This window comes from Tenrec ecaudatus, chromosome 7 (assembly GCF_050624435.1).
Source record: "Tenrec ecaudatus isolate mTenEca1 chromosome 7, mTenEca1.hap1, whole genome shotgun sequence".
Taxonomy (NCBI): domain Eukaryota; kingdom Metazoa; phylum Chordata; class Mammalia; order Afrosoricida; family Tenrecidae; genus Tenrec; species Tenrec ecaudatus.
Window position 1 is genome coordinate 129,755,382 of NC_134536.1, and position 26,806 is coordinate 129,782,187.

Here is a 26,806-nt window from a genome sequence, read left to right on the forward strand (position 1 = left end):
GCAAGCTTTAATTGGTGCTGGGAAGAGCTCCCCCTCTCCAGCGCGCTGACAGGCGGGCACAGCACAGCTGTGGTGGCCCAGACTCTGGCCATGTTTCCTGGAGGGAGCAACCCCGCTCCTCTGGGGCCCAGCAGGGCGGTCAGGGTCAGGGTGCTCAGTGGCACGGGCTCAGCTGCGCCACAGGGCGGCATTGGCGGGAGGCACGTCAAAGCGCTTGCGGGTGTGGTCCGTGTCCCGGCGGTACAGGTAGCCGCAGGTCGGCTTCTGCGCCGTGTAGAAGGGGCTCAGGGAGTTGGAGTACTGAGAACTGTAGAAATTGAAGCTGGGCTTGTCCGGGCGCTGGCCCCGGGGGGCCACCACCACCGGCACGTAGGCCGCCAGCAGAGACTGCTCTCGGTCCTGCCTCCACATCCCAGACAGCCTCGGGCTCCGGGCCTTCACCTTTCTGCCTGGCAGTGTCTTCGGCCCCTGACTGCGGACCGAGATTTCCTGCAAGCCCTGGAGGAAGGAGAGGAGAGGAGAGTTGGGGTATCGCCTGCGAGGGCCAGGCGTGGAAGGAGCCACTGCCCAGATGCCCGCAGAGCCAGCCTGGTGCCCGGCTGTGCTGCCCATGGAGCGGAGCATCCAGACTGGTTCGCAGCTTCAAGATCCCCCGGTGATGCCGGGCCTGCCTCCCGGAGTCCTCACGGGGGTGGGTACAAATGGTTCATCGACTCGCATCCCGACTGAGGCTGGGACTTCAAATCCCCCCAGAGGTGCCTCGGAAGAAAGGCCTGGTGACTTACTCCACCCACCCACACACACACCCACGCCCAAATCAGCTACTGGAAATGCTATGGGGCAAAGTTCCAGTCAGACCGACAGACACACAGTCACCGTGCATGGATCAGGATCGACTCCAGGGAAACTCATCAGAGTTATCCTCGCCGCTCACCAAGACTGAACTTGGGGGTGGGGTGGGGGTTAGCCGCCTCCCCCTGACCCAACCTCACAGCACACTATTCTTGGTTTCCTTCCTTTTCCTGCGCCCCCACCCCCACCCCACTGAGACCAGGATACAAATGGTCGGATCCTACTGCAGGTCAATCCTGGCTGTGAACGGCAAGCTCAGGGGGTGGAAGCCATCGCCTCTGGACAGGGAAGATGTCTGGCCTTGGGAAGGTGAGGGGGCTGCTCCGCTCTGCCTCTGGGGTTGCTACAAGTGGGGTTCAGTCACTAGTATGGGTTGTGGTCTGTAGCTCCCCCTCCCCAGTCCCTGGATTAGTAGCCTGCTAGTTGCCACCGACTAGATTCTCAACCATAGCACCCCCGCTCGCATGCGGAGTAGAACTGCTGAGACCTTCCGGAACAGACCACAAAGGCCACCTTCCAAGACAGCTCTGGGTGGGTTCAAGCTGCCAACCTCTCTGCCAGCTGCGGAGGGCTTAGCCACGGGTGCCACGGAGTCTCCTTTTGTTCCGTGAAGGAGAACCAGGCCCGTGGCTGCTCATGGGGACCCAGTGGAACTCCCCCTCCCCACCCGCCGCCCCAGCTCTCCAAGCCTGACTCCTTTACTGAAGAAGCAGACTGCAGTTTCAAACCGCCGACCTTTCCATCGGCAGCCGAGGCCTTGAACACCGTGCCAACCAAGGCTTCTTCTTGGCTCTCCACGGCCTAGAAAATGAAGCCCCTAGGCCCCATCCCGGAGCGCAGACCTTGAAGGAGGTGGCTGCAGATTGTCCCGTCTCCATGCCTCTGCTGCTAGTCAGTCTGTGCACTGGCCCTGGAGCACGGCTCATCCAGCCCCACCTCTGCACCCCTGCCCAGGCCACCTCCCCCCGGGGACTCGGGCACTCTGCCTGCCCTGTGAGAGCCCCTGAGGGACAGTGTCTTTTTCTTCTCCTCCTCCCTGCCTTACCTTGGACATAGCAGCAGCCTCCCAAAGTCCAGTCCCTGCTCTCCCCGCAGGCTGACACATTAAGAAACACTTAAGAAAGGCTGGTTCCGCTGGACTGCATTCAAGTCCAGGGGGGCTCAGTGGCCAGCCGACCACCCCATTCTAATTTAGAACGTCTCTCATTGTTACCAAGTCGGGTTCACCAATGCCCGTCTCTCCCTCAGCGCTGTGCCCGGCCCACTGGGGGCTGGGACCTGCCCTCCTGGTACATTCCCCTGGTGCTGGCTTTTCTTGACTCCTTGGCAGCCCCTGACTGAGCTGCCTCGTTCACCTCCCAAGCCCCCTGCCAACTCCCAGGGACGGGATGCCCATTCTATCAGGGGCCTTCAGACCCATGTCGGTACAACCCAAACGAGCTAGTGCCCCCATGCCTGCAGGTGAGCACCCATGGGGTGGCCCACTCCGCCCCCTCTAGGACACGCGTCCTCCCTCCTAGCTTGGCAGGCCCTCGGAGACCCCCATCGACCCCCTCACTTCAGAGTTACTGCTTGTCAAGCCCTAGCCCTCTTACCAGAAATCAAGTCCCAGGTGTTCCCATTCTAATACAGGCTACTTCACATTCCATCTGCAACATGCCCAGCCCTGGAAATGGAAAGCCCAGGGCTTGCTCCCAGCGGCCTGGACTCGCGACAGATTGGCCCTCACTTCAAACATTTTAGCCGTCCCAGTCAGCGGTAATCTCGACGCCTCCTCCAGGAAGCCCACTCAGATGCCCCCATCTCTCGCCTCTCCCTCTTCTGGAATCGCTCGTAGGACGCGTTCCCCTGGGGCCTGGGACTAGGTACCGGGCAGTGCGTTCCTGAGGATGGCCCTTGGAGCCATAGGCTTTGTGCCTCTGTGGCCGAGTCAAGGACTGAGACTAATGCAAAGGCGGAGCTTGGGCCCCCCCCAAGGGGTTGGAGAAGGGTACCCAACGGCCTTGTGGGGTGGTGAGGCAAATAAAGCTATGGGACTCTAATAGGGGGGATTGGTCAGTTTCAGCATCCCACTCGCCTTAAAGGGAAATATGGGGGGAGGACAGACATGATAACACAGGAGTAGAAAGGTGGGGGGAGCGGGGAGGGAGGGGGGAATGAGGGGCTGATGCCAAGGGCTCAAGCAGAAAGCAAATGTTTTGAGAATGATGATGACAACAAATGTACAAATGTGCTTGACACAATGGATGGATGGATGGATGGATGGATGGATTTTGATAAGAGTTGTACAAGCTCCCAATAAAATGATTAAATTAAAAAAAAAAGAGAGTTGGCTGGGGTTTGGAGGCATGTCTGTCCTGACAGGAATCACCTTTAGGCGGGGCAGCTGTGAGGGACTCTGCCCCAGTGAAGGCAGAGGTGGTCACACGGCTCCCCTGGGCCATTCTTGTGCTATTGTAAGCCACGTTGTTTGCTACCTCAAGTGACTGGGTGCAAGACAGTGCTCATCCTCAGGCTGTGAGCTGCCTCAAGTTTTGAATCCCAGACACCAGAGAGCCTCGTTCTGGGCTCGGCTGTGCTTGACTGGGTCCTGCTAACAGTCCCAGTGGCCCGCTGGCTTCTAGTTAAAGCCAGGCACTCCCTCCTCCTCTCCGCTGTCCCATTCAGCTCTGCAGCCCCGCCTGGGGGCTTAGCCCATGCTGGTGCAGCTGAGCTGGGGAGGGAGGGGAGCCTTTGGGGAGCCTCTCCAGCTTTTCCCAGGCTCTGGGGCCTGGGAGATTCCCAGCAGGGGCACGGGCTCTGGAAAGGAGCCCCTGATGATATGCTGATAACCACCCTTTCAGAGGCCCCCACCAGACCCTCTAAGTCAGTGGTTCTCAACCTGTGGGTCACGACCCCTTTGGGGGGGTTGCATGACCCTTTCACAGGGGTCGCTCGATCCATGACAGTAGCAAAATGACAGCAATGAAGTAGCAACAAAAATGTTATGGTTGGGGTCACCACCCCATGAGGTATTAAAGGGTCGCGGCATGAGGGAGTCTGAGAACCAGGGCCCTAAGTAGATCATCTCTTCTGATCCTTGGAGGGAGCCATTACTATGAGCCTCACTTATAATCGTGGAGACTGGAGTTGAGGGGTTAGGGACATTCTCGGGGTCACGCGGCGAGGAAGAACAAGGCTGGGATTGGGACCTGAGCGTGGCTGCCCCAAGACCAGACCTGCACCCGACCAGGCACCCTGAACGTGGGGGTGTCCGAGGGCCCTGCGGCTTTCCTTCATTTCTGCCCTCACTCTGTGCGTCCTTGCCGAGCTCCACGGGGCGCTGGCCAGAGGGGGCTTGGTCTGGGCTTCCCTGGAGGACAAGCCCCTGCTCAGCCGGAGCTGGGTTTGAACGCTGCACTGTGACTAGGCTCTCAGGCTGGGAGGGATGAGGTTCGCTGTCTGCGCTGCCATCTCTTAGCAGAGCTGAAATGAAGGTTTGAGTGATTGATCCATCGATTGGCTCGATCCATCCAAATCCATGCCTGAAACTCACTCACTCCCCTCGAATCGATGCTGACCCATAGGGACCCGACAGCACTGGGTGGCACTGCCCCTGTGACTGCGGTTCTTTATGGGAGCAGAAAGCCTCATCCGGCTGCCTTGGAGTGGCCGGTGGTTTCGAACTGCGGAAACTAGAGGGGATCCAGTGGACAACCACGGCAGGGAGCCGTGGAGGCGGCTTCTGGCCCCCGTGAGTGGGCAGGCACCCGCCCCCCCCTGAGAACAGGAAGCCAGCACGGCCACACAACACGAGGGGTGCCCCTGTGGACACTGCTGCGAGGGTGTACGGCCACAGCGGGCACATAAAGAGCCCAGGCACCTCTGGTGTGCCAGCACCCTCTCACAGCCTCCCGAGTTCCCACAGGGCGGGGGGCTGGCCGGTGTCCTCCGGCATGGGGGCCGCGCTGCTGCTGTGTGGACCTCTGTCTGTTTCTACCCACCTGACGCCAGGCGTGCCCCTCCCAGCGGTGGCAACCAACAAGGTCCAACAGTCCCCTGAGGCCTGGCTGGGAGCCGACAATTGTCCCCGTCCCGTCCGGGACCACCAGAGGGGGCTCTGGCAGCGCATGGTTGGGAGGCTGTCCCCTCAGGAGGGCTCAGCCTGCAGCACCTCCAGCCCCCTCCCCCTCCGCCCTCTCCCACCACCCCTCCAGCTGAGGGCAGCACTGGCCCCTCTGCCTCGGGGACCCTTCACCCCGGTTCCAGAGGCCAGCCTTGGGGCTGGAAGACGTGGTGGTTTTCAAAGTGGTTGAGGGGTGGGAAGGGCTGGTCAGAAACCCGAAGAGACTCTGGCAGCCAGGCCAAAGCTGCTCAGAGCTGTTTGCTTTGTTACCGAATTCTTCAGATAAGGAGACTGAGGCTCAAAGACGCACAAGCAGTCACCTTCATTTACACACTTGGAACGGGGTGCCCTGTCGGAGCTATGACGTTGCAGGAGTCCTGGGCTGGGCCGGGCTGGGTGGGGACCAACCAGGACTTGAGTGTGCCCCCCCCCACCTTGCCCAGGCCCTGGCTCAGACCGCCTTCCAGGCCTTTGTGCCTGCGAAGCGGAGCTGCTGCTTCAGCACGGGGAGCCCCGTCACGCAGGCTCAGACAGGGACTAGCACATCTGGGCACGAGGCCCTGGCAGAAACTGGGCCGGCCAGGGCTGGAGGAGGAAGAGGGGAGAGGGAGGAGGAAGAGAAGGCTTCCTGGGAGGGGTAGGCAGGAGCCAGTGGAGCCAAGTCAGGCTCCAGGTGACTAACCTCCGAGGGCCGGGCGGGACACCCCATCCCTCCCCTGGGCCAGCACTGGAGGAGGGTGGGGCCTGACTACATACTTTCCGGGTTACCAGCTAGTTTCATGTAACCATCATTCCCCCCCCCCGCTGGCCTCCTCCCTGCAAATACATACGTGCGTGCATGTGTGTGTGTGAGTTTAGCGTGCTGGCCCACAGCCAGAGGTGGTCTTCCGTTCAAGGGACAATGGGCAAGGCCGGGAGACATTTTTGAGGTCATCACTGGCATCTAATGGGCAGTGGCCAGGGCTGCTGCTGAATGCCCACCAATGCACACCACAGTCCCCTGCACCGACCGAGGTTCCCACAGCTCAACATGCTGTCCGTGGTCTTGGGATGGAGAGTCCCTGGGGCAGAGGTCGGAGGAGGACCCCACTCCCCCATCTGCTGCTTCCCATAGCCCTCACTGTGTAGGCGCACGGATGGTGGGGGGAGGAGGGTCTCACCAGTCGCTCCCCGCTTCCTGAATCCCACTGGATAACCCAAGAGGCCCCAGTCAACACGCTGGGTGGGGACATACCCCTCTGACAGGGTTTAGAGCAGGGCAAAGGGGCGATGTTGGAGCAGGAGCTTCCTGGGTGGGCCAGGAAGACCACATGGGTACTGTCACCGCGAGTCTTCTAGGAAAACACCTGTCCACTCGAATAGTCCAGGCCCACAGCACACACGCCCACCTCGCCCACGCCGGGGATGGCCAGCACTCCAGGATGGCCTGAGGGGCAGCGTACTGGGCTGGGGTGTCCGGGCGAGCCTCCCAGGGACACTGGTGCTGTGAAATGTGCCTGGCTGCGGGGTTTGGAGGGTTGAGCTCACGCCCGACTCTGCCCTTACCGGTCGGACAACCTTGGGCAAGCGGTTGAGCCTCTTTGAGCCTCAGGTGCCTCATCTGCAAAGTGGGGATAATAGGGAAGCCTGCGTTGGGGGGGGGGGGTCACGCGCTGTGGGACCTGTAAAAACACAATGCAAGCGGGCATAAACAGTCATTAGTGCCAGCCCCAGCGGGCAGGGGCGTCTGGGTTTCGAGTGTGGTCACCGGAACCTTTCTGAGAGCACCTTTGCTGGATTGGCAGCTTGAGCTGCATGACTAACCTCAAGGCTGGCAGTTCAAACCCGCCCTCCGCCACCCTGGAGGCAAAAAAGGGCTGGCGATGTTCTGTTTGATGGTTAATTAGCTTGTTTGTTTTCAGAGATGACCAATCCAAAACAAGAGCAAAAAACCCCACTGCCATCGAGTCAACAACGCTACAGGACAGGGTCGAACTGCCCCTGTGAGTGAGGGTGCTAGACTGTGACTGGATGGGAGCAGTAAGCCTCATCTTTCTCCTGAGGATCGGCTGGGGGTTTTGAACTTCCAGACTTGTAGTTAGCAGACCAACCTGTAGCCACGATGCCACCAGGGCATGAGAATACATAAAATTGCTAAGGAAACCCGATGGGGTATGAACTCTGTAACCACGGGCCACCATGAGTCAGAACCACCTGGGCAACAGTGGGTTTCTGCCTGGGTTGTGGGTGCTGAAACAGGCGGAGGGAGGGAGTCACCCACAGATGAGCAAGTCCTTAGCGTCCTCCTGAAGCCAGGGTGCAGGAGAAAGGAGCTGGAGGCAGCTGCCTGGATTTGAAGTCTAGCTCCACTATTATCTCTGGGTAAACTGTCAGGACTCTCTACCTCAGTTACCCCACCTTTAAAGTGGGGCTAACAAGAGCGTCTCCCTCCTTAAAGAGATAGGCCGGCTCAAGTGGCTAGCCCTATTAAGCAAGCAGTAAACTTTAGCGCTTACTGCTCACAGTTACAAATTGACCAGGGATACTGGGAGAGGCTAACCCAACGACATAGGAAGTGACATGCGTCATGGGGGCCCACCCCCATCCCACGACCAACCCAGGGAGACAGTCAGAGGGGAAGAGAGTCGGGTGGTGGCGGTTCGAAGTGCCCTAGGCCGATCTTTCCTGACAAGACCTCCAGTCTCCCAGCCGCACAAGTGGGCCAGGCTCGGTCCTGCAGACTGCGTGCTGCTAATCAGACTTCTTGTGCCCGGGTAGTCTGGCTCCCTGCCCTGTGCTGCCCACCCACCTTGGACATCCTTGGTCGGGGCCTTCCTTGTTGGTGAGATGGTATTCCTGGAGGCCAGGGGCTCCTGGGGCTTCCCAGACTCTTGGTAAGCAGTGAAGGTGCCAACGGAGAGAGAGCTGGTGGGGCGGCCATTGTGATGCTTCATTGACAGCACAATCCCCTCTGGGTCCCCCAGCCCTTGGAACCCTGGGTAGGGAGCACAGGGTCCCACGCTCTGGGGACACATTGCCTGGGCTCGAATCTTGGCCCCACCAGTATTTTTCCGGGGTAGCATGACCTCAAACAAAGTAACTGACCTCTCTGTATTTCTGTTTCCTCATCTGGATTAGGGTTGGGCAAGGCACTGAAGCCAGGGTCTGGCACCGAGTCAGCAATCTATAAATATTAGGGGTGGGTCACTGGATTGATGGGTGAGTGGCTGATTGAGCTGCCCTCACCTTTAAAACTCAGACACCACCCCCACTGCCCAGCCTCCCTGGGGCACCGGGGTGGATTGCCAATGAGCAAGGTAAACACAGATTGACCTGGGACAGTTTCACACGAGCCAGTGTGATGAACACACGGGGCACTGCTGTGGACACCGCACATTAGTAAGTAAGCACAGGAAGCCTGTGCTTGCTTTGTGTACCGGGCACCACACCCCTGTCAGGGACTGTACACTGGACGAGAGGCTTTGGTTCTGTAGGAAGGTTGGGGGAGAGACAGGTGGCAGCTAGACCTGGAAGCAGAACTTGTTGGCGTGGTAGGAAGAAAAGAAAACCGCGCAATTGTGCATTTCAGACGAGCAAGTGAGACCTGGAGCTGGAAACTTCGGACCTTTAAAAAAAAACCTGGAGCCGGTGCTTCCCGGGGCACCACGGCTGGGTCTGCCGGAGGAGCAGCTGGCCGCCAGAGACGCTGCGCCCTCTGCCACACCGGCCGGGGCTGCGCCAGGCACGCACCTGCTTCCTCCTTGGCACTGGGTCAGCAATGGCTTGTTGGTTCCGGGGTGGACTTTGGGGCCCTGGAGCACATTGGGAGTTGACGTGTGGGTGACCTAGGCATCTCTGCCCAGATCTCACACCCCAATGGTAATGACCCCTAATTTCAGCCAGGCTGGGAGGAGCAGTAGCAGTGCTGGATCAGATTAGGGAGCTCAGGGATGATGCTGTCTTGCTTAGGAGAGGGCAGGAAGAAAGGGGCTGAGCACCTGGGATGGAGGGGACACCAGTCCTAGCTCTGGGGTCATCACCTTTGAGCCAGGAGGCTGGCAGGGGGCAGAAGGGCTGAAGGTTTGGGGTTTTGGATGAGTCTTCACACAGGGACCTCCTGGGCCACTCTGCTCTCCCCCCACCCAGGGTGCCCAGCACTGGCCTGCATGGGGAGGGGAGGAGGAACTACCCCAGGGAGAGGAGGGGAGCAGGGAGCCAGGACTTGGCACATTGAATTATACTTTGTCTCAGGCAAAAGCTGAAAGAGGTGATGGACTGGTTGCCAGGTGAGCTGGGACAAAGCTGGCCTCCCCTCTTGACCTCAGTTTCCTAATGTGTGCAATGAGGAATGGGGGTCCTTCCATCTTGGACATTGGACGGTGAGTCCTCATGCAGGAACCACCTGACTGGCCGCAGGACAGAGTCCTAGCACAGGTGCCTGAGCCCACGATCACCCAGGCACGAACGGGTGGGGACCTCCAGCCTCCAGAGGGAGCAGGAGCTGAGGCCAGCCCCTTTAGAAGGCCAGTCGAGCCATATATCTTCAGCTTCATTTTGCACATCATCTGGGGGGCAGATGCGGATGGTGGTTAAAAGAATACGCCCTCTGGATTCGTGTGACCCACCTGCCCTTGGACCCCTTCCCACTCACAGTGACCCCTGAGAGAGCCCCCCGAGGATGCAAACCGGGCACAAAGCCTCCTCTTCCTCCTGTGGGGCAGAAGGTGGAGTTGAACTGCCAGCCTCACTCGCAGTGAGCGGCCCGACACCTATCCCACCAAGCCTGCAAGGCCCCACTGCCTGGTTCAAGCCCCAGCTCTGCCACGTCCCAGCATCCACGACTTAACCTCTCTGGGCCTCAGCTCTCCATCGGCAAAGTGGCAAGGAGAATAGAGCTCAGCAGGTGCAGTGGGACACGGCAAGGGAGCTTGGGCTCACGGCTGCTCTGTGTCTGGTGCTATGAGTTGTTAGTCGCTGCCACCGAGTCGATTCCGACTCACAGCGACCCTACAGGACAGAGCAGAACTGCCCTGTGGGTTTCTGAGACTCACTGTTTATGGGACTGGACAGCCTCCTCTTCCTCCTGAAGAGCGGCTGGTGGTTTTGAACCGCTGACCTTGTGTTTAGCAGCCCAACCTACCATCCCTAGCATGCCTCTGCCATGAGCTGTTATGCTGTGGTCATTTCTCACCCCCGGACAACCCCGATTGCTCCCTGCCTTCGGGAACTCCCTTCCCGGACATCTCTGACATCTCTGCCACTCACTCTCCAGGTATGACCTCATGTCATGCATGGTTACAATCCCTGAACGGCAGGGGACGGGCACCGGCCTGCCACCCATGGTGCTCCGAGGACAAGGAGAGCTGGGGAGGCCCAGGCAGGGGCGTGACACTTAGGGCATGACGTCCACATCTTGGGTGCCCTCTCCCCGCACACACTTATACAATCACCCGTCTCTCCCCTCTCCACGGCAAAGGCCTAAGGGACATGTGATTGTCTTCTGTAAGGGACCGGGTTATGGAGGTCTCCTCCTCTCTGAGGCTTGAACACATTTCGCAAGCTCTCCCGTCTTAACCTGCCCTGCTTTCCTTTCGCTGCCTGCCCTACTACAGCCACTGGTCCCTGAAAGACTTGCCTCCTGCTTGATTTATCCCCTCCTCTTTATCTCCCCCCGCCCCCTCCCATCATACCCAGGACAGGGGCAGCCAGCCTCATGCGCCTAAGGAGTGTTTCCTTGTTCACAGCTGTCCTTACGGAACAGCTTTGCATGCCGGTCGTTTGAATGCACGCACACTGTGGTTGGGGGGGGGGGTGTTTTCCATCTCCCTCGGCTGTTTGGTTGTTGTTGTTTTTTGCTGTGCAGTATTCTTTATTTCTTCAGGAGTTTTGGTTTTTTAAAAACATTTTATTAGGGGCTCATACAACTCTTATCACAATCCATACATATACATACATCAATTGTGTAAAGCACATCTGTACATTCTTTGCCCTCATCATTTTCAAAGCATTTGCTCTCCACTTAAGTTCTTTGCATCAAGTCCTCTTTTTTCCCCTCCCTCCCCGCTCCCCCCTCCCTCATTAGCTGTGCACCCAATGATATGATTTCTTTGTTCTTTGAAAGCTGATAACTGATCCCATCGGAACCACGTGATCACACAGGCTGGTGTGTTCTTCCATGTGGACTTTGTTGCTTCTGAGCTAGATGGTGCCTTGTTTATCTTCAAGCCTTTAAGGCTCCAGACACTATATCTTTTGATAGCCGGGCACCATCAGCTTTCTTCACCACATTTGCTTATTCACCCGCTTTGTCTTCAGTGGTTGTGTCAGGAGGGTGAGCATCATAGAAGGCCAATTTAATAGAAGAAAGTATTCTTGCATTGAGGGAGTACTTGAGTGGAGGCCCAATGTCCTTCCGCCACCTTAATACTAAACCTATAAATATAGGCACATAGATCTATTTCTCCTTGCTCATATATATATTTGCATATGTATATGTCTTTGTCTAGACCCCTATTTCTTCAGGGTTTTTAAAAATTCATTTTATTGGGGGCTCATACAGCTCACAATCCATCCATACCTCCATCATGTAAAGCACATTTGTACATTTATTGCCATCATCATTCTCAAAACATTTTCTTTCTACTTGAGCCCTTGGTATCAGCTCATTCCACCCACTCCCCCCACCCTCCCTCCTTCATGAACCCTTGATAATTTATAAATTATTATAATTTTGTCATATCTTACACAGCCTGATGTCTTCCTTCACCTGCTTTTCTGTTGTCCATCCCCCAGGGAGGGGGTTATAGGTAGATTCTTGTGATCGGTTCCACCTTTCTCCCCCCACCTTCTCCCTATCCTCCTGGTATCTCTACTCTCATTATTGATCCTGAGGGTCCCAATTCTACCTTACAAATCGGGCTCGATCACAGCATGCACACGGGTACAGATCAGAGCATGCACACGGGTGCAGATCAGAGCTGGCGGCACAGAGCATCCTGCACAGATAGCCCCCTCAGCTGTTTGTTCATATTGCTCCTCACTGCTCAAGAGCCGCCGGGTCACACTCCGGGCATCCAGGTCCTGCTTGACTTCTCGACTTCCTCCTTGTGGTTTTGCCAAGGTCAGCTGTTTGAAGCCACCAGCTGTTCCGAGGGAGGAAGATGAGACTTTCTGAAGAGTTACAGTCTTGGAAACCCACGGGAATTCTACCCCATCCTATCGGGTCACGGTGAGTCGGCATCGTCGAGGCGAGTGAGTGTGGAGAGCTTGGGGCCTCCCCAAGCATGGACTGACAGTTGCTCACCTCCCACTCACCTAAGCACGCCATAAGGACATCGCCTCCATCCCCTGGGGCAGATGGCTCAGTAAGGTAAGCACTGGCTCACCTGTGCTTATGTATCACTCTGTGGTGAAAACCTGTGACACTGTTCACTACGGATTAGTAAGCAAGCACAAGTCGGCCCATGCTTGCCTTGCTTACCGGACAATCCGGCCCTGTCCGCGTCTCCTGACAGACCTAGAGCATCACTGCTGGGTCCCTCATAGTGTTGTCAGGTAAGTGTTGGTTTATGAACCTCAAGGTTCAAACCCACCCGTTGGCTCCACAGGAGAAGGACGAGGCGCCTTTGTCTGTAACGATGCTACGGCCTCAGACAGTGCGCTGCCGTGGGCTCCTGTGAGGGGGCACCCGCTGGATGGCAGCGGTCCTTCAGACTCCTAAAACTCTCCTCCGCAGTCCCCTGGGGAGCTGTGCCCCAAACAGCTGAGAGGCCGGTACCTGCAGCCGCTGCTCTGAGCAGGTCTCGGGGAGAGAGGCAGGAGGACCCCAGAAACATGCCCGGGGCTTGCCCTGGAGGTCCAAGGGCTAGTCCCAGGAACCTGTGTGAGACACGTACGGGCTGCACAGGACCTGGCACAGAGGGGGCCCCGGGACGAGGAAATGCTGACTGCCCTCCCCTGAAATGCTTCTCCTTCGCCTACCTTCCATCTGAGCTGGAGGGAGCCCCCCACGCAGCCTCGCTTCTTGTTCTACCCCGACTCTTGGCCGCCAGCGAGCCTTTTAACCCAGCGCACAACCACATCTAAATAGTAAGATGAAGTGAATTGTGATAAGAGTTGTATGAGCCCCTAATAAAATGTAAAAAAAGAAAAAAAAGAAAATGATTAGGGCAAAGAATGTACAGATGTACTTTATACAATTGATGTATGTATATGTATGGATTGGGATAAGAGTTGTATGAGCCCCTAATAAAATGTTTAAAAAAAAATAGTAAGGTGCAGACAGAGGCTGAGGCTGGCTCACCATCCCATGGAAGGTTCTCGGCAGACACGGACTGGGATCCTGGTCTCTAGCTGCCCCTGCCCTTTAAACGCTCAGAATGCAGTCCACATTCAATTACTCCAGCTATTGATGGCGTCTTAAGACCAAACACAGGCTACACCCACGGAGCACCTTGCCCCAAAGTTTCTAAAACCCACCCACCAACCACACCAATACTCCACTTGACCCATGGTCACTCCAAGCCTCTGCCCCCACCTGATCCACCTGACAGACTTACTACAGTCTCCATTGAGATAGAACTTGGTTTTGTACTGAACAATGAGCAATCTTTATTACTATTGTTTTAAGGCACACACACACATGATTTCAGGTTGTGGGCTGTCACAGGAAATTATTCTGCCGGCCTTTAAAGCAAGATGACCTGGCAGGCATCAGCCCCACCCTGTTTCCTGGGCCCAGGGGGCATGTTCCTCCTCAGGGTTCTGGGTGCACTGGCTCTGCCCTTGGGGCTCTTCTCCGGTCTCCCTTTCACATCTCCATGCTCCAAGCCAAGAGCCTGCGGGGTGAGGGGTGGCATGGAGGAAGGGGTTGGGAGAAGGAAGTCACTGAGAGCCTACCACGAGCAGAGCCCCTTTGCCAGTGGATCACTCAGGGAGTGCATCATAGCCCCGTTTTACAGATAAACAAATTGAGGCTCTGAGACGTGCCAGCTTGACCAAGGTCAAACCCAAATCACTCCCCAGCCAAGGATCGTTCCCACTGAGCCGTGATCCCATGGCCCCAAAGGAACCTGGCCACTCCTCAGCCCTCTCCTGACCCAGGGCTGCCCGCCTGTTCTGACCTCATCCACAGGTCCCCCTGCCTCGCCCACTGAGGGCCACCCTTCCCTGCAGGCCTACATGGGCAGCTACAGGACTGGACAAGACCACCTGCTGTTCAGTGACATTTGGGAGCTGGGATGCTGGGCCACCTTCTGACTTTGGCTGCTGGAGAGCTGGCGGCAGAGACCTGGCATAGGGATGGGGGACAGTGACACTCAGCCTGCCCTTCCCCACTCAGAGCCCACCTCCCAGCCAGGGGCCCTGGAGTTTTCTGGAGGACAAAGGCCTGGCTGGGCCTCTGGGGAGGCTGCAGCTTCCCCCATGCCAGCCCACATTCCAGGCCGGCCAGTACAGTGGGCTCACAGAGGCCCGAGTCATTGTGGAGACAAGCTTTAATTACAGGACTGAGCTTTTGTCTGTTTTGAGGGGAGCCTATCATTTGGCTGTTTCTTTTACTGGGAGGAGGCAAGTGTGAGGTGCCCTCATTAGATGACTCCCACGGGGGCTGAGCGGCAACAACACCGGCTGCTGAGCTGGACAGATTTCGGCCCTGACTGCCCCAGGGAATGCACCTCAAAGTGGGGGACCATCAGGTTGGGACAGGGCCGGTGTGGGTGGGCTGGTTACTTTTGGAGGCTCCTTGCTGCTCTATAGGATGAGAATGACATTTTCCTGAACAGGGTGCCTTTTGGGGTGACATAGACCAGTGAGCCTTGACCTTCAGAATCGGCCACCTGGGATGCATGGGTCGGTCACCTTGGTTCCCCCACATTTTCCATCCCACCCCAAACGAAAAGGAACAGAAGAAATGACAGTTTGAGGATGCCCCTGTGAACCAGGCCTTGTACCAGGCAGGCCCTTCCCATTCAGAGCTAATCTGCTGAACTGCCTCGTTGGGTGTGGGAGTGGGGGGGGGGGAGGTGACACCCCCACACACACGTCCTTCCTACAGATGAGAAATGGGATCAGGGCTTCTTCCCCTCTTTATGTCACTGCTACCCAAGCTGGGGAGCCCTGGTGGCAATGTGGTTACAGGAGAGGCTGCTAACCACAAGGTCAGCAGTCTGAAACCCCATGCTCTCCTCCGGAGAAAGACGGGGTTTTCTACTCCCGTGAAGAGTCACAGTCCTGGAGACCCACGGGGCAGCTCTGTGCTGCCCTCGAGGACCACTGCCATGGACTAAGTCGGAACCTACTTGAAGGCAGGGAGTTTGGTTTCGGGGACACCCAAGCGCGGGGCCCCGGTGGTGCTGTGGGTTACACTAAGGGCCGGTGACCTCCCAGGGGTACTGAGGGAGGAAGAGGATGTGCGGACGTGGAGAAACTAAGGAGCAGTTCTGTTCTGTCCTGTCCTACAGGGGACAGACCCGATGGGCCAACTTCCACCCTGCCTTTCTCCCTGAGAAACGTGCCACAAACCATGATGCTCTTTCTGTTCCCGCCGCATGCCCTGCGGGAACCAAGTAAGCTGCCCCCTCAGCCTTTGGGAGCACACTGGCTCTTTCCCGACACCCCTGCCTGCTGTTACCAACCCCTTCCGTCCGCTCAGGAGCTCTGTGCTTCCACGGACACTGTGCCAGCCCTTCTCAAACACTGGCGGGTACCCGAATTTCCTGCTGGCTCCTCTGCTCCTCTTCTGCTGGCGACCTTAGTCCAGGAGCACATGGATCAGTGGTTCTCAACCTCCCTCAGGCCGCGACCCTTTCACACAGTTCCTCATGGGGTGGTGACCCCCAACCATAGCATTATTGTCGTTGCTACCTCATCACTGTCATTTTGCTGCTGTTATGAATTGGGTGACCCCCCATGAAAGGGTCCTTCGACCCCTAAAGGGGTGACCCACAGGTTGAGAACCGCTGATCTAAAATCTCCTACTCCCAATTCCCAAACACACCCCCATCTAGTCAAGGCTGACTCAGCGACCCTGGAGGGTTTTTCGGTTACAGGAGTAGAAAGCCCAGTCTTTCTCCTGCTGCCGAACAAGAAGACCACAGCCCAGCTCAAAACCACGACACCGCCAGGCCTCCTACAGACTCTCGCAGCAACTTCAAATTCATAAGCCGTTTCACAGAGAGCAGACTGAGGGTCCAGAGAGGTGGTAACTTGCCCCAGCTCTGGAGTGGGGCCTGGGGTTCTACTAAGACCTTAGTCATTTTATTCCATGGTTTCTACCGAGAACACCGCTGTCACTCATCCTGGTTCACAGAACGTACTTTTAGCGATTTGTCCTTTCATGTAGATATACTTTTAATTCAAAGCTTTTTAAAATTTATCAAAACCACTTGTAGGGTTTGAAGGCATTTGGTGCAAAGCCTCCTTCCCGCCTTCACCTCCTTCACCCCCCAGCCTCTGTCCCCAGTCACCCCTTTATGGGCTTCGGCTTTCCACGGATTCTCTGGGGGGACAGAGCTATGAGCATCACCTTGGTCACCTGCCCCTTGTCTCTCTGCACACACTTCTGGGTTGACAGGTCTGGCAGAAGCTTGAAGACAACTGGACAGAGTTGCAGACTCCTTCCTCACTCCACGCCAATTCTACCTTACAAATCTGGCTAGACCAGAGCACGTACACGGGTACAGGTAAGAGCTTGCAACACAGGGGATCCAGAACAGATAAACCCCTCAGGACCAAACATGAGAATAGCCCTATCAGGAGGGGAAGGTGGGGGGAGAAAAGGGGAACCAATCGCAATGGTTGATATATAACACCCCCGCCCAGGGGAATGGACAACAGAAAAGTGGGTAAAGGGAGACAGCTGTTCTCATAAGACACGATAAAAATAATTTTAAATTTTATCAAGGGTTCATGAGGGAGGGAGGAGGGGAAGGGGAAAATGAGCTGATACCATGGGCTCAAGTAGAAAGAAGATGTTTTGAAAATGATGACAACATACGTACAAAGATAATTGGCACAATCAATAGATGGATGTACGGATTGTGGTAAGAGCTGTGTGAGCCCCCAATAAAATGATTTAAATAAAAAGAAAACAAACAAGACTAGAACACTGGAGAGGTGAGATAGTTAAAGTTTATTGTGCCAACCTGGCCGATAAACACATGTGGGGTTAATTGAAGGGTGGAGGGATAAATGGCTCAGTGAGCCTCGCCTTTCTAGTTCTCTGGTACCTTGCTTTCTGATGGTCGGACCAGGGTGAAGCTGCCTTAGCCAGTTCCCTGCTTCAGTTGGCAAGGCTCACTTCCTGCAAGACATCCCTGAGGAGAAGCCGCATGGACCTACCCTGATGCAGACCTGGGTGCTGGAGCAGCCGTGTGGAGACCCCTGCCAGCACTGAGATGCTTACACATTCACTAACTTGGCTTTCCTCCTGCAGTCAGCATCATTGCATGTGTTTTGTGAGATGGAGGAGGACTTTGTGGATTGGTGTTGGACATATGGGCTAATGTAGGACTTGTGGGCTTGGGCAGCACTGGGTTGGGATGTTTTCTCGATGTGCATTTACCTTTTATATAAAACTCTCTCTTATACATATGACTGTCTGTGGATTTGTTTCTCTAATGTACCAGACTAACACAAGAGGGCATTGGAAAAGTGGATCCCAGGCAGTCTCCCTTAGGGCGGACCTGGACGTGCACAGAGATGATCATACTGTAGTTTAAGAGTCGTGGGTTATGTCCCGATTGCCTCGGGGAGTTCCTGGACCAGTACTGTCAGCGCCTCCGTCTGACATAATGTATGTGTCCCAAGCATGGTTTGGATCCTGCTTTGGGAACCCCACCGGGAACTATGATGTCCTGATCAGCCGCCAACCATGTTTTTGTGATATTTTTCTGTATCTCACAGAGGCAGAGTGGTTACCCAGAGGGCTGCAATCTGCAAGGTCAGCAGTTCCAAACCCCCAGCCGCTCTGAGGAAGAGAGATGGGCCCTTCTGAGCTCCAGTCTCGGAGCCTCCTGTCCTACAGGATCACCGCGAGTCGGCATCGACTCCATGGCCCTGGGTTTTGGGAGATCTCGTTATGACCTCGGGCTGAAGGTCTCCCTTAGCTCAATGGCAAGGCTTGTCTTTGTCCTGTTGAAGACTTACTACATGTTCTCTTTAAAGAATTGAGTGATAAATAAATCAATTAAAAGGATGAGAGCCTGAGAAACCCAATGGGGCCGTTGTACTGCTATGTGTTGGAATAGACTCAATGGCATGGGCTTGGGGGTGTCCTATGCCTCCGTGTCGAGAGAACTTGGGTAGGTGTGATCCCATCCAGGGGTCATGGAGCCCCTGGGACTCACTGGTGTGGGCAGCGGGCGGCACCGGGATGTGCAGGGATGGCTGGTGTGGGTATGCGGCACACCCTACAGTGGGCTTTTCTATGAACATCCTTGCCATCCTTCCTGAGCCAACTCGAGTCTCAATTCTTCTGCGACTTCCCGGACAGCTCTAGCCCACGCCGGCCTCCCCGCCTGTGGATTCCTACCGAGTGTATTGGCCACAGCCATTGCTCAGTCACTCACAGCCCGTCACCTCGAATCCCATAAACCAATATCCCTCCCGAGAATCCAAGCTCTTTGACCGTAAAGAGAAAGGCTTCTCTTTTCTCTTGGAGACCCTCGGTGGTACAAAGATGACTCGCTGAAAGGCTGCTGAATCCAAGTCACCCAGGGGTGCCCCGACGGTCACATCCTTGGGACCCTAGGGAGCAGTTCTACTTCGGACGCACGAGGTGGTCATGAGTCGGAAGCCACTCGAGGGTCACTAAGGTCAGCTTTCTTCCCGTGCATCTCCTACTGGGTTCTCTAGCTGTTTCGTGCCGTTGAGTCTCTACCAATTCATATGAGAGCCCTCCCTCTGTGAGTCCTCACTGAAGGGAAGGGACTTGATTCCAGGAGCGGCATGGCCTCCGGTGGGAATGGGAGGCAGGTGACTACCATGTGTTCCCAATGACAATCACCTGAAGAGCACGGTGATTTTAATAGATGTTCCACTCCGTCCCCCACCATCTGCTCTTCACCCCCTCCCTGCCTGCCCACTGCCGGATGAGAGTGACCTCACAGCCACAAGTCCTGAAGGCCTGGTTCATTGTCCCCTGGAGCTGGAACAAATGAAGGGAACTTCACAAAATGTCGCTGTCGTGAAAAACAAACACATCCAGAGGACTAAAGCAGATTAGAGAATAAAGCAGCAGGGCCAGTCAACGACGTTCATGAATCGGGATTGGGCTGTGGATCGGATTGAGAAGAAAAAGCAGAACTGATATTTGGGCGGGGAACCAAGACATTACAACGATGGTGTGCCCCATAGATGAGAATGGTGTATTGGTATTAAACTTCTCACGTGTGACTGTTAGGCTGTGGTTATGTATGTAGCATGTTCTCATCATTAGGAGATGCTTGCCAAAATATTAGGGGTGGGAGAAATGTGTTCGGATACCTACACCTTGCAACAAAATGAAAATTAAAAACCAGCAAACCTATAAATGCATCTTGCTTGGTGCTTTCGCGTTGGTTCCTGGTCACAGCGTAGCAGCCCTCTGCACAGAAACGGACCGATGTCCAGTCCCACGCCATCGTCACAACCGTCACATTGAAGCCCATTGTTGCCACCACCCTGTCCCTCCATCTCCTGGGAGTTTTTCTTTTTAGCCGACCCTCCAGCTTCCTGAGCATCATGTCCTATGCCATCCTGAACCAATGTCCAAAGTATATAAGCCGACGTCTCACCACCCTTGCTTCTAAGAAGCATTCTGGCTGCACTTCTTCCAAGATAGAAATGACCAGTCCATGCGAATTTCAATATTCTTTACCAACATCCTAATTCAAAGGTATCGATTCTTGGGTTAAATTATTCATTGTCTTGCTTTTACATAGGAGGCAACTGAAAACATGCTGACTTGGGTCAGGCATACCTTAGTCCTCCAAGTGTACATATTTATGCATATATGTGTATGTATAAATATATACATAAATATATACACTTGGAGGGGGGAGAGAAAGAATATGGTAGCGTTGTTCACTTCTTTCAACTTGGCTGTTGGTTTGAAATTTCTCACAATAAAAAGTTGAAGGGGGAAGGTAGAAAAAACGATAAGATGTTATGGTTTAGCCTAACCACATATTTTAGGGAGCTCTGGTGGTGTAGTGGTTACGAGTTGTGCTGCCAACCCCGAGGTCAGCAGTTTGAAATCACCAGCTGCTCCTTGGGAGAAAGGTGAGACTTTCTACTCTGTAAAGGGTTACAGTCTCAGAAGCCCACAGGGGCAGTTCCACGCTGTCCCACAGGGTCACCGTGAGTCACAGTTGATGGGGGTGGCAGTGAGTTTGTGAGTGACATACTTTCTGCTGTCTTTTCAATTGAGGTTTTACTGTTTTACTTTGTCATTTTTGTTGGGGTGTTTTGGTTTGGTTTTTTGTCTTCATTTTGCATGTTTCTGTTTAGGAAATCCAGGGTAGGTCAATGCATAGAGACAAGAGCTGGGTGAGTAGTTCCCTGTGGGCCTGCCAGGGGAAGTTGGAGGGACATGGGAACCAACAAGGAGTGGGAATGAGAAAGAAGAAAATGTTCTGAAATTGATTGTGCTGATGACTGCACAAGCCTTCTTAGTGTGGTTCCACTATTGGATTGCACGCTCAGTGGGTTATAGGCCAAAAAATGTTTATTTTTAAGTTAAGCTATGATTTAAATACTTTACCATTGGTCAAATTAATTACATTATCAATAGAATTACCTTATGCCCCAGGGAGATGATTGATAATGCCCAAATAACATAAAATGACTATGACGTCTCTAAGATGAACCCTAGGTATTCATTCATAGGTATAGGGATGGATTTGGGGCTCCTACTTAATTCTAGTCCCCACCAAAGAACACTTGGTTCTTTTGTCATGGGCCTCGTGAAGAGGTCACTAAAGATAGGGTGCTGCAACACAGTGTGGTGAAGAACATAGACGGTGCCCGGCTATTAGAAAGAGCAGTATCTGGGGTCTTAATGGCTTGTCTTCAAACAAGCAACAATCTAAATGAGGTGTCAGCTAAGTCCACATGGAAGAAGCACATCAGCCGGTGTGATGCAAGGATTGTAAATATCGTCCAGATCCAAAGGCGGGAATGGTATCAGAGTTTAAATTGTCAGCACCTGGTTTGCACAAGGCTATGAATGACCATGGACACCCCAGATCCATGGGCAGGATCCACACCTAGATTAGCCTTCAGCGGTTTCCTCTGACTACAGTCAAGGGATGGGAGTACCCTTGTTATCAGACAGACAGTATTGTAGAGACGGACGGTTGAAATAGATACAGCCAGGTTAAAACGCAGTGTTTTATCGGATCCATTGAAAAGTTCTATCAGCTGGAGGGGGGCTGAAAGGGAACCACTCATGGCTGAAGCCTCCGGTGGCCCCCCTGGACACAGACCAGGGGTGTGACAGCCTTGCTCACAGAGGGCACCAGAAAGTGGACGATGGCAGGTGGAATTAGGTTAAACCCTAACACCTCCTCATGTGATATCCCTTTTGACCCATTTTAAAGGTTTCTCATTTTCAATATTTTCTGTTTTCTTTTTTAAAAAACCATTTTATTGGGGGCTCATACAGCTCTTATCACAATCCATACATACATCAATTGTGTAAAGCATATTTGTATAATCATTACCCTCATCATTCTCAAAACATTTGCTCTCCACCCAAACCCCTGGCATCAGCTCATTTTTACCTCTCCCTCCAAGCTCCCTCCTCCCTCGTGAACCCTTGATGATTTATAAATTATTATTTTATCATATCATGCACTGTCTCATGTCTTCCTTCACCCACTTTTCTGTTGTCCGTCTCCCAGGGAGGAGGCCACATGTAGATCCTTGTAATTGAGTCCCCCTTTCCAACCCACCCTCCCTCTACCCTCCCAGTATCACCACTCAGACCACTGGTCCTGAAGGGATCTTCCACCCTGGATTCCCTGTGTTTTCAGTTGCTCTCTGTACCAGTGTCCATCCTCTGGTCTAGCCAGATGTGTAAGGTAGAATTGGGATCATGATAGTGGTGGGGGCGGTGGGGAGGAAGCATTTACTGTTTTCTTTTCAACTCGGTTTTTTTCTCTATTTTATTTTGCGGTTGTTGTTAGCTTTATTACTGTTATTATTCTAACTCTGTACTTTGTCTCTGTCACGCTTGTTGGTGTATTTCGTCCAGGATGGGTGAATCTAGAGATAACAGTAACTGGGTTCCTGTTTCTGCGAGGGTCCAGCAGGGGAGGTTGCGGGGGAAACGGGGAGCTAATAACCAGGAGTGTAAGAAAGAATAAAATGTTCTAAAATTGACGGTGATGATCATCATGCAAGTCATCTTGCTAGGATGGAACTATTGAATTATGTGATACTTGAATTATGTCCTGATAAAACTGTTCATTAAAAAATTCAAAATAAATCATTTTGTTTAAGCTGAGGGAGAAATGCGCTCAGCACGAGCACTCTGCTGCCGTCGGGTGGGCTGGGATTCTTGGTGCCCGCGCACGCGTGTGTGCGAGCAGAACGGTGCTCCCAGGGCTGACTTTTGGTGGCTGGTGTCACAGAAGTGCATCACCAGGCCTTTCTTCTGATGCGCCTCGGGGTGGGCCTGAGCCTCCGCCCTTTCAGTTAGCAGCTAAGCTTGCTGACTCAAGGACTGAGCAACACAAGTGTAACCATCCCGGAGGCAATGAAGGGGGAGTGTGGCTGGGGGCACTGTTCCCGGGAGCTCAGGAGAATACCAACTAGCTGCGCCTCAGTCATCCCTCTATCCGGTCTTTCATCCATACTACCCAGGGAGCGCCAAGAGTCTGAACTCTTGGTCAGGCAATCCCCCTACTCAGCACCTTCCATAGGGACTCTGTCTCCCAGGTTACCTGACGTGGACAGCTTCCCCAGGATGGTACCCAGAGGGGCTCAAAGGGCCACTGTACGTCTCTCTAGGGACTGATAGGAACTCACTTAACAATGACTCAACTGGAGATTTTAAAAAGTTACGTTCACTTACTGTCATGGAATAAGAAAAAAAAATGCATGCGCACACGATTCCATTATTTATTGTTCTCTCTCTCTCTCTCTCTCTCTCTCTCTCTCTCTCTCTCTCTCTCTCTCTCTCTCTCTCTCTCTCTCTCTCTCTCTCTCTCTCTTCCCCTCCAGGAAACGTTTTATTGAGAACCAGGGACAGAGCCTCCAGAGGGGAGCACCAGGACCGTAAACGAAAACCCACTGGTCAGCAGGGGCACTTTGGGCCAGAAACACTGCTTCCTGGGGTCCTCCAGCCACCCCCCTCCCCAGCAGACAGACTGGGCATCCAGGGGAGGGGACAGCGGTGTGACAGGGTAGGGAGGTAAATGGAGGCAGGCTCCATCACTGCCTAAGACAACCCCCTCTACCTCTCAGAGCCATCACCAGGTGGAGGACTGAGCTGCCTGAGATCTTGTCATCTGCGGCTGCCTCCTCCTCCTCCATGTTTGCCCCTGTAGCTATTTCTGTAGCGGGGTTCCCTTTCCCTCCCACACGCTCCCCAACTCCCTCCACCTTGGCTGTGGGTTCATTGTCAATTTTGAGCTCCTGTCCAGGTCAGCATCTTCTTCCCAGTTTGGGACTGCACGCGGATACACTGCTGCCTCTCTACGGCTCGGCTCGCTGCTGCTGCTCCCAGCTCTCCACCCATGGGAACCTGTGCGTCTCTTAGGACACTTTCCACCCAAGTCACCAGCCTAACATACTGGTCATTGTTTCTCCCCAATTAGCATTTTTCTTCTAGAGATTTCCCGGACTTGCTTAACTCTCATGCCCCACATGTTTTGGAGGGCTGATGGAGCCCTGCGGGCATCGTGGGGGAGGAGCTGGGCAGTGCGGTAGGGAGGTCAGCATGTGGATGAGGATTCTGCTCCCGTGAAGATTTACAGCCTCGGAAACCCCAAGAGGCAGCTCTACTCTGTCCTATACGGTCACTGGGAATTGGGATCAACCGGACAGCCGTGGGCTTGGGCTGGTTTGGGTGATGGAATGCTGATGGCAAAACTTCATCTCACATCCTTTGGACGTGCTGTCAGGAGAGACCAGTCCCTGGAGAAGGACATCGTGCTTGGGAAAGTGGAGGGACAGCGGGCAGAGGAAGGTCCTTGAAGGGATGGATGGACACGGCGGCCGCAGGCATGGCTCAAGCGTGACAGCGTGAGGATGGCGCAGGCGTGGGCCGGGGTGGGTCCCTGTGAGTCGGAACAGGCTCAAAGGCACTAACAACAACATGAAACACTGCAAGGTCAGTGGTCAAAAACCACGGGCCGCTCTGAGGAAGACAGATAAGGCTGTCTGCTCCCATGAAGATGTACAGGAAACCGCGGAAACCCTACCGAGCAGTTCGCCTCTGCCTTGTACAGCTGCCATGCGTTGGAATCAACGAGAGAGCCAAAGGTTTGGACTTTTGAAATTATAGAACACTGAAAGTCGAGCATCCCCGGAAGGTGTTTGCCCAGGCTTTACTGACTCTGCAAAGCCATTCAACTGTGTATCCCATAAAACATTATCAAAAACACTGTAAAGAATAGGAATCCCAGAACATTTCGATCCAGAATCTGGACATAGACCAATCCAGAATCTGGACATAGACCAATCCAGAATCTGGACATAGACCAATCCAGAATCTGGACATAGACCAATCCAGAATCTGGACATAGACCAATCCAGAATCTGGACATAGACCAATCCAGAATCTGGACATAGACCAATCCAGAATCTGGACATAGACCAATCCAGAATCTGGACATGGGGACGGTTTAAAGCCAAGAAAGGTGTGTGTGTCAACCTACATGCTAAGCAAATGATCCAGTAAACGTGGGAAACCCTCACGGTAAACTGGGTGCAGCGTTGGGCTGCTAACCTCAAGGTCCGCAGTTCAAAACCACTAACTGCCCCACAGGAGAAAGATGGGCTTTCTACTGCCTTGGGGACTCACAGGGGCAGGTCTCCCCTGTCCCATAGGGTGGCTGGGAGTCGGAATGGACTGAGTGTCAGTGAGTTTGACTCTCTGGGTTTTATAGGAAGAAGCACACCACGCTGGGATCGGAAGAGGACGCAGCAAAGCCCTGCAACACGCAAATGACTCAACCTTACTTACTGAAAGACAAGAGGGCTTGGAAGATTTGCTGATAAAGATCAAAGACTACAACCTTCGGTCTGGATCCCACGACAACGAAAACAAAGAAAAGCAACCTCTTGGCAAACAGAGGAAAGGTTGAAGTTGTCAAGGATTCCATTTTCCTTGACACGGTTTCACCTGGGTCCGCAATCAGGGCCTGTGTGGACGCAGCAGGCAAGAAATTAAATGATTCGGCGCTTTGGGCAAATCAGCTCAGAAGACCTCCGAATGAAAGGGCAAAGATGCGCCTTTGAAGACTAAGGTACCGACCCAAGCCATGGTGTTTTCAACCGCCTTATGTGGGTACACGGCACCCTGGTGGGGGCGTGGTTTTGTGTTGGGCTGCTAACCCTAAGGTCACCAGTTCAAAACCACCAGCCACTCCATGGGAGAAAGATAGGCTTTCCACTCCTGTACAGTTACCATCGCGGGAACCCACCGTGACAGTTCTGCCCTGGCCTGGCCTGGCCTGTAAGGTGGCCACGAGAGTCAGAATGGACTTCATCGATGGCGGTGAGTTTGGTTTTGGAGTGGAAATGAGTGAGGAGGCTGAAAAATAACCGATGCCTTTGAGTTCTAGTGTTGGTGAAGAATATGGAATCTGCCACGGGCTGCCAGAAACATCCACAAACCTGCAGGGGAAGAAGTACAGCCAGAAGGCTCCTTAGAAGCAAGGGTGCAAGACTTACACATGTTGGACCCGACCGCCATCCTTGAAGCAGCACAAAGCAGGGCGCTCCGGAGATGGGCGCAAAGACCGCAGCACCCACCCGCCAGCGTTTGCTTGTTGTAATGGGGGGGGTACCCCTCTGCACCCGCTGGGAACGCACCCGTGCGCTCTCTTTGGCCAGCCATTTCGACAGAGCCGGCTGCTTCCAAAGTCCGACTATTGACCTAGTCGTGACCCTCCTTTAGACCTCGTCCTCTTGGCCGCCCCGAGGAGAAGGGCCGGGATGGGACCCCCTTGGGGCGGGTGGGCGGCGCGTCTCGCAGGCAGGGCGTGGGCGGGGCGAGGTCCCCAGCCCACCCGGCGGTGCCAACAATGCGCTGTTGTAAAGGGAGCCAGGCAGGAATGCGGCCCGGGGAGTTGGGCGGCGGCCGCGGTGGCGGTGGCGGCCGCGGCGGGGCGGGGCGGGGCCAGATCGCAGCGGCAGCCTCTTACCTGTCCAGGTGGCTCGCATTTCCCGGCGAGCGGCGGCGCCCGCAGCACCTGTCGCCCGGTGCGCGGGCGGGGAGGACGGCGGGGCGGGGGGGGACATGGCCCGGTAGGGTCCCCTGGGCAGGGCGCGCGGAGTTCAGTCTGCGCCCGGGCAGGGCGAGGGCGGGCGGGTCCTCGGCGGTGCCCACGCGGCCTGCGGCAGCATGAAAAAGAACCAGACGGTGCAGGGCACCTTCAGCAAACTCTTCGGCAAGAAGCATGCCAGCCCCGCCGCCACCTCCCTCTACGCCACCAACCCGCCCTGGATCTTCACCCAGGAGGCCCCGGAGGAGGGGGGCAGAGACTTGGGTGAGTGCGCGCGCCGCGCTGCGCCCCGGGAGGCCGCCGGGCGCGGGGAGCCAGGCGCAGGGACGCGCCGGGACCTGCGAAGCGGCCGCCGCGGAGCCGCCGGGAAGGGGGAGGAGGCGCGCACGGGGGGGTGGGGGGTGCGGGGAAGGCGGGGACACGCCGCAGGGAC

The 26,806-nt window shown here is 54.9% G+C and overlaps 2 protein-coding genes across 2 annotated transcripts in view; one reads left to right on the forward strand and one right to left on the reverse strand.

Moving 5' to 3' along the window:
• CIMIP3 (ciliary microtubule inner protein 3) lies at positions 1–26,639 on the reverse strand. The gene is made up of 2 exons (XM_075555113.1): positions 26,293–26,639; positions 1–498 (listed from the first exon to the last, which is right to left on the reverse strand). The coding sequence occupies exon 2, from the start codon at positions 409–411 to the stop codon at positions 169–171; it is 243 nt and encodes an 80-aa protein (XP_075411228.1). The 5' UTR covers positions 412–498; positions 26,293–26,639; the 3' UTR covers positions 1–168.
• Positions 26,429–26,806, forward strand: part of C7H6orf132 (chromosome 7 C6orf132 homolog) — a 29,614-nt gene continuing 29,236 nt past the window's right edge. Inside the window, exon 1 of the mRNA XM_075553789.1 lies at positions 26,429–26,637. Coding sequence (XP_075409904.1) covers positions 26,493–26,637 — 145 coding nt within the window. The 5' untranslated portion in view covers positions 26,429–26,492. The remainder of the gene's footprint in view (positions 26,638–26,806) is intronic.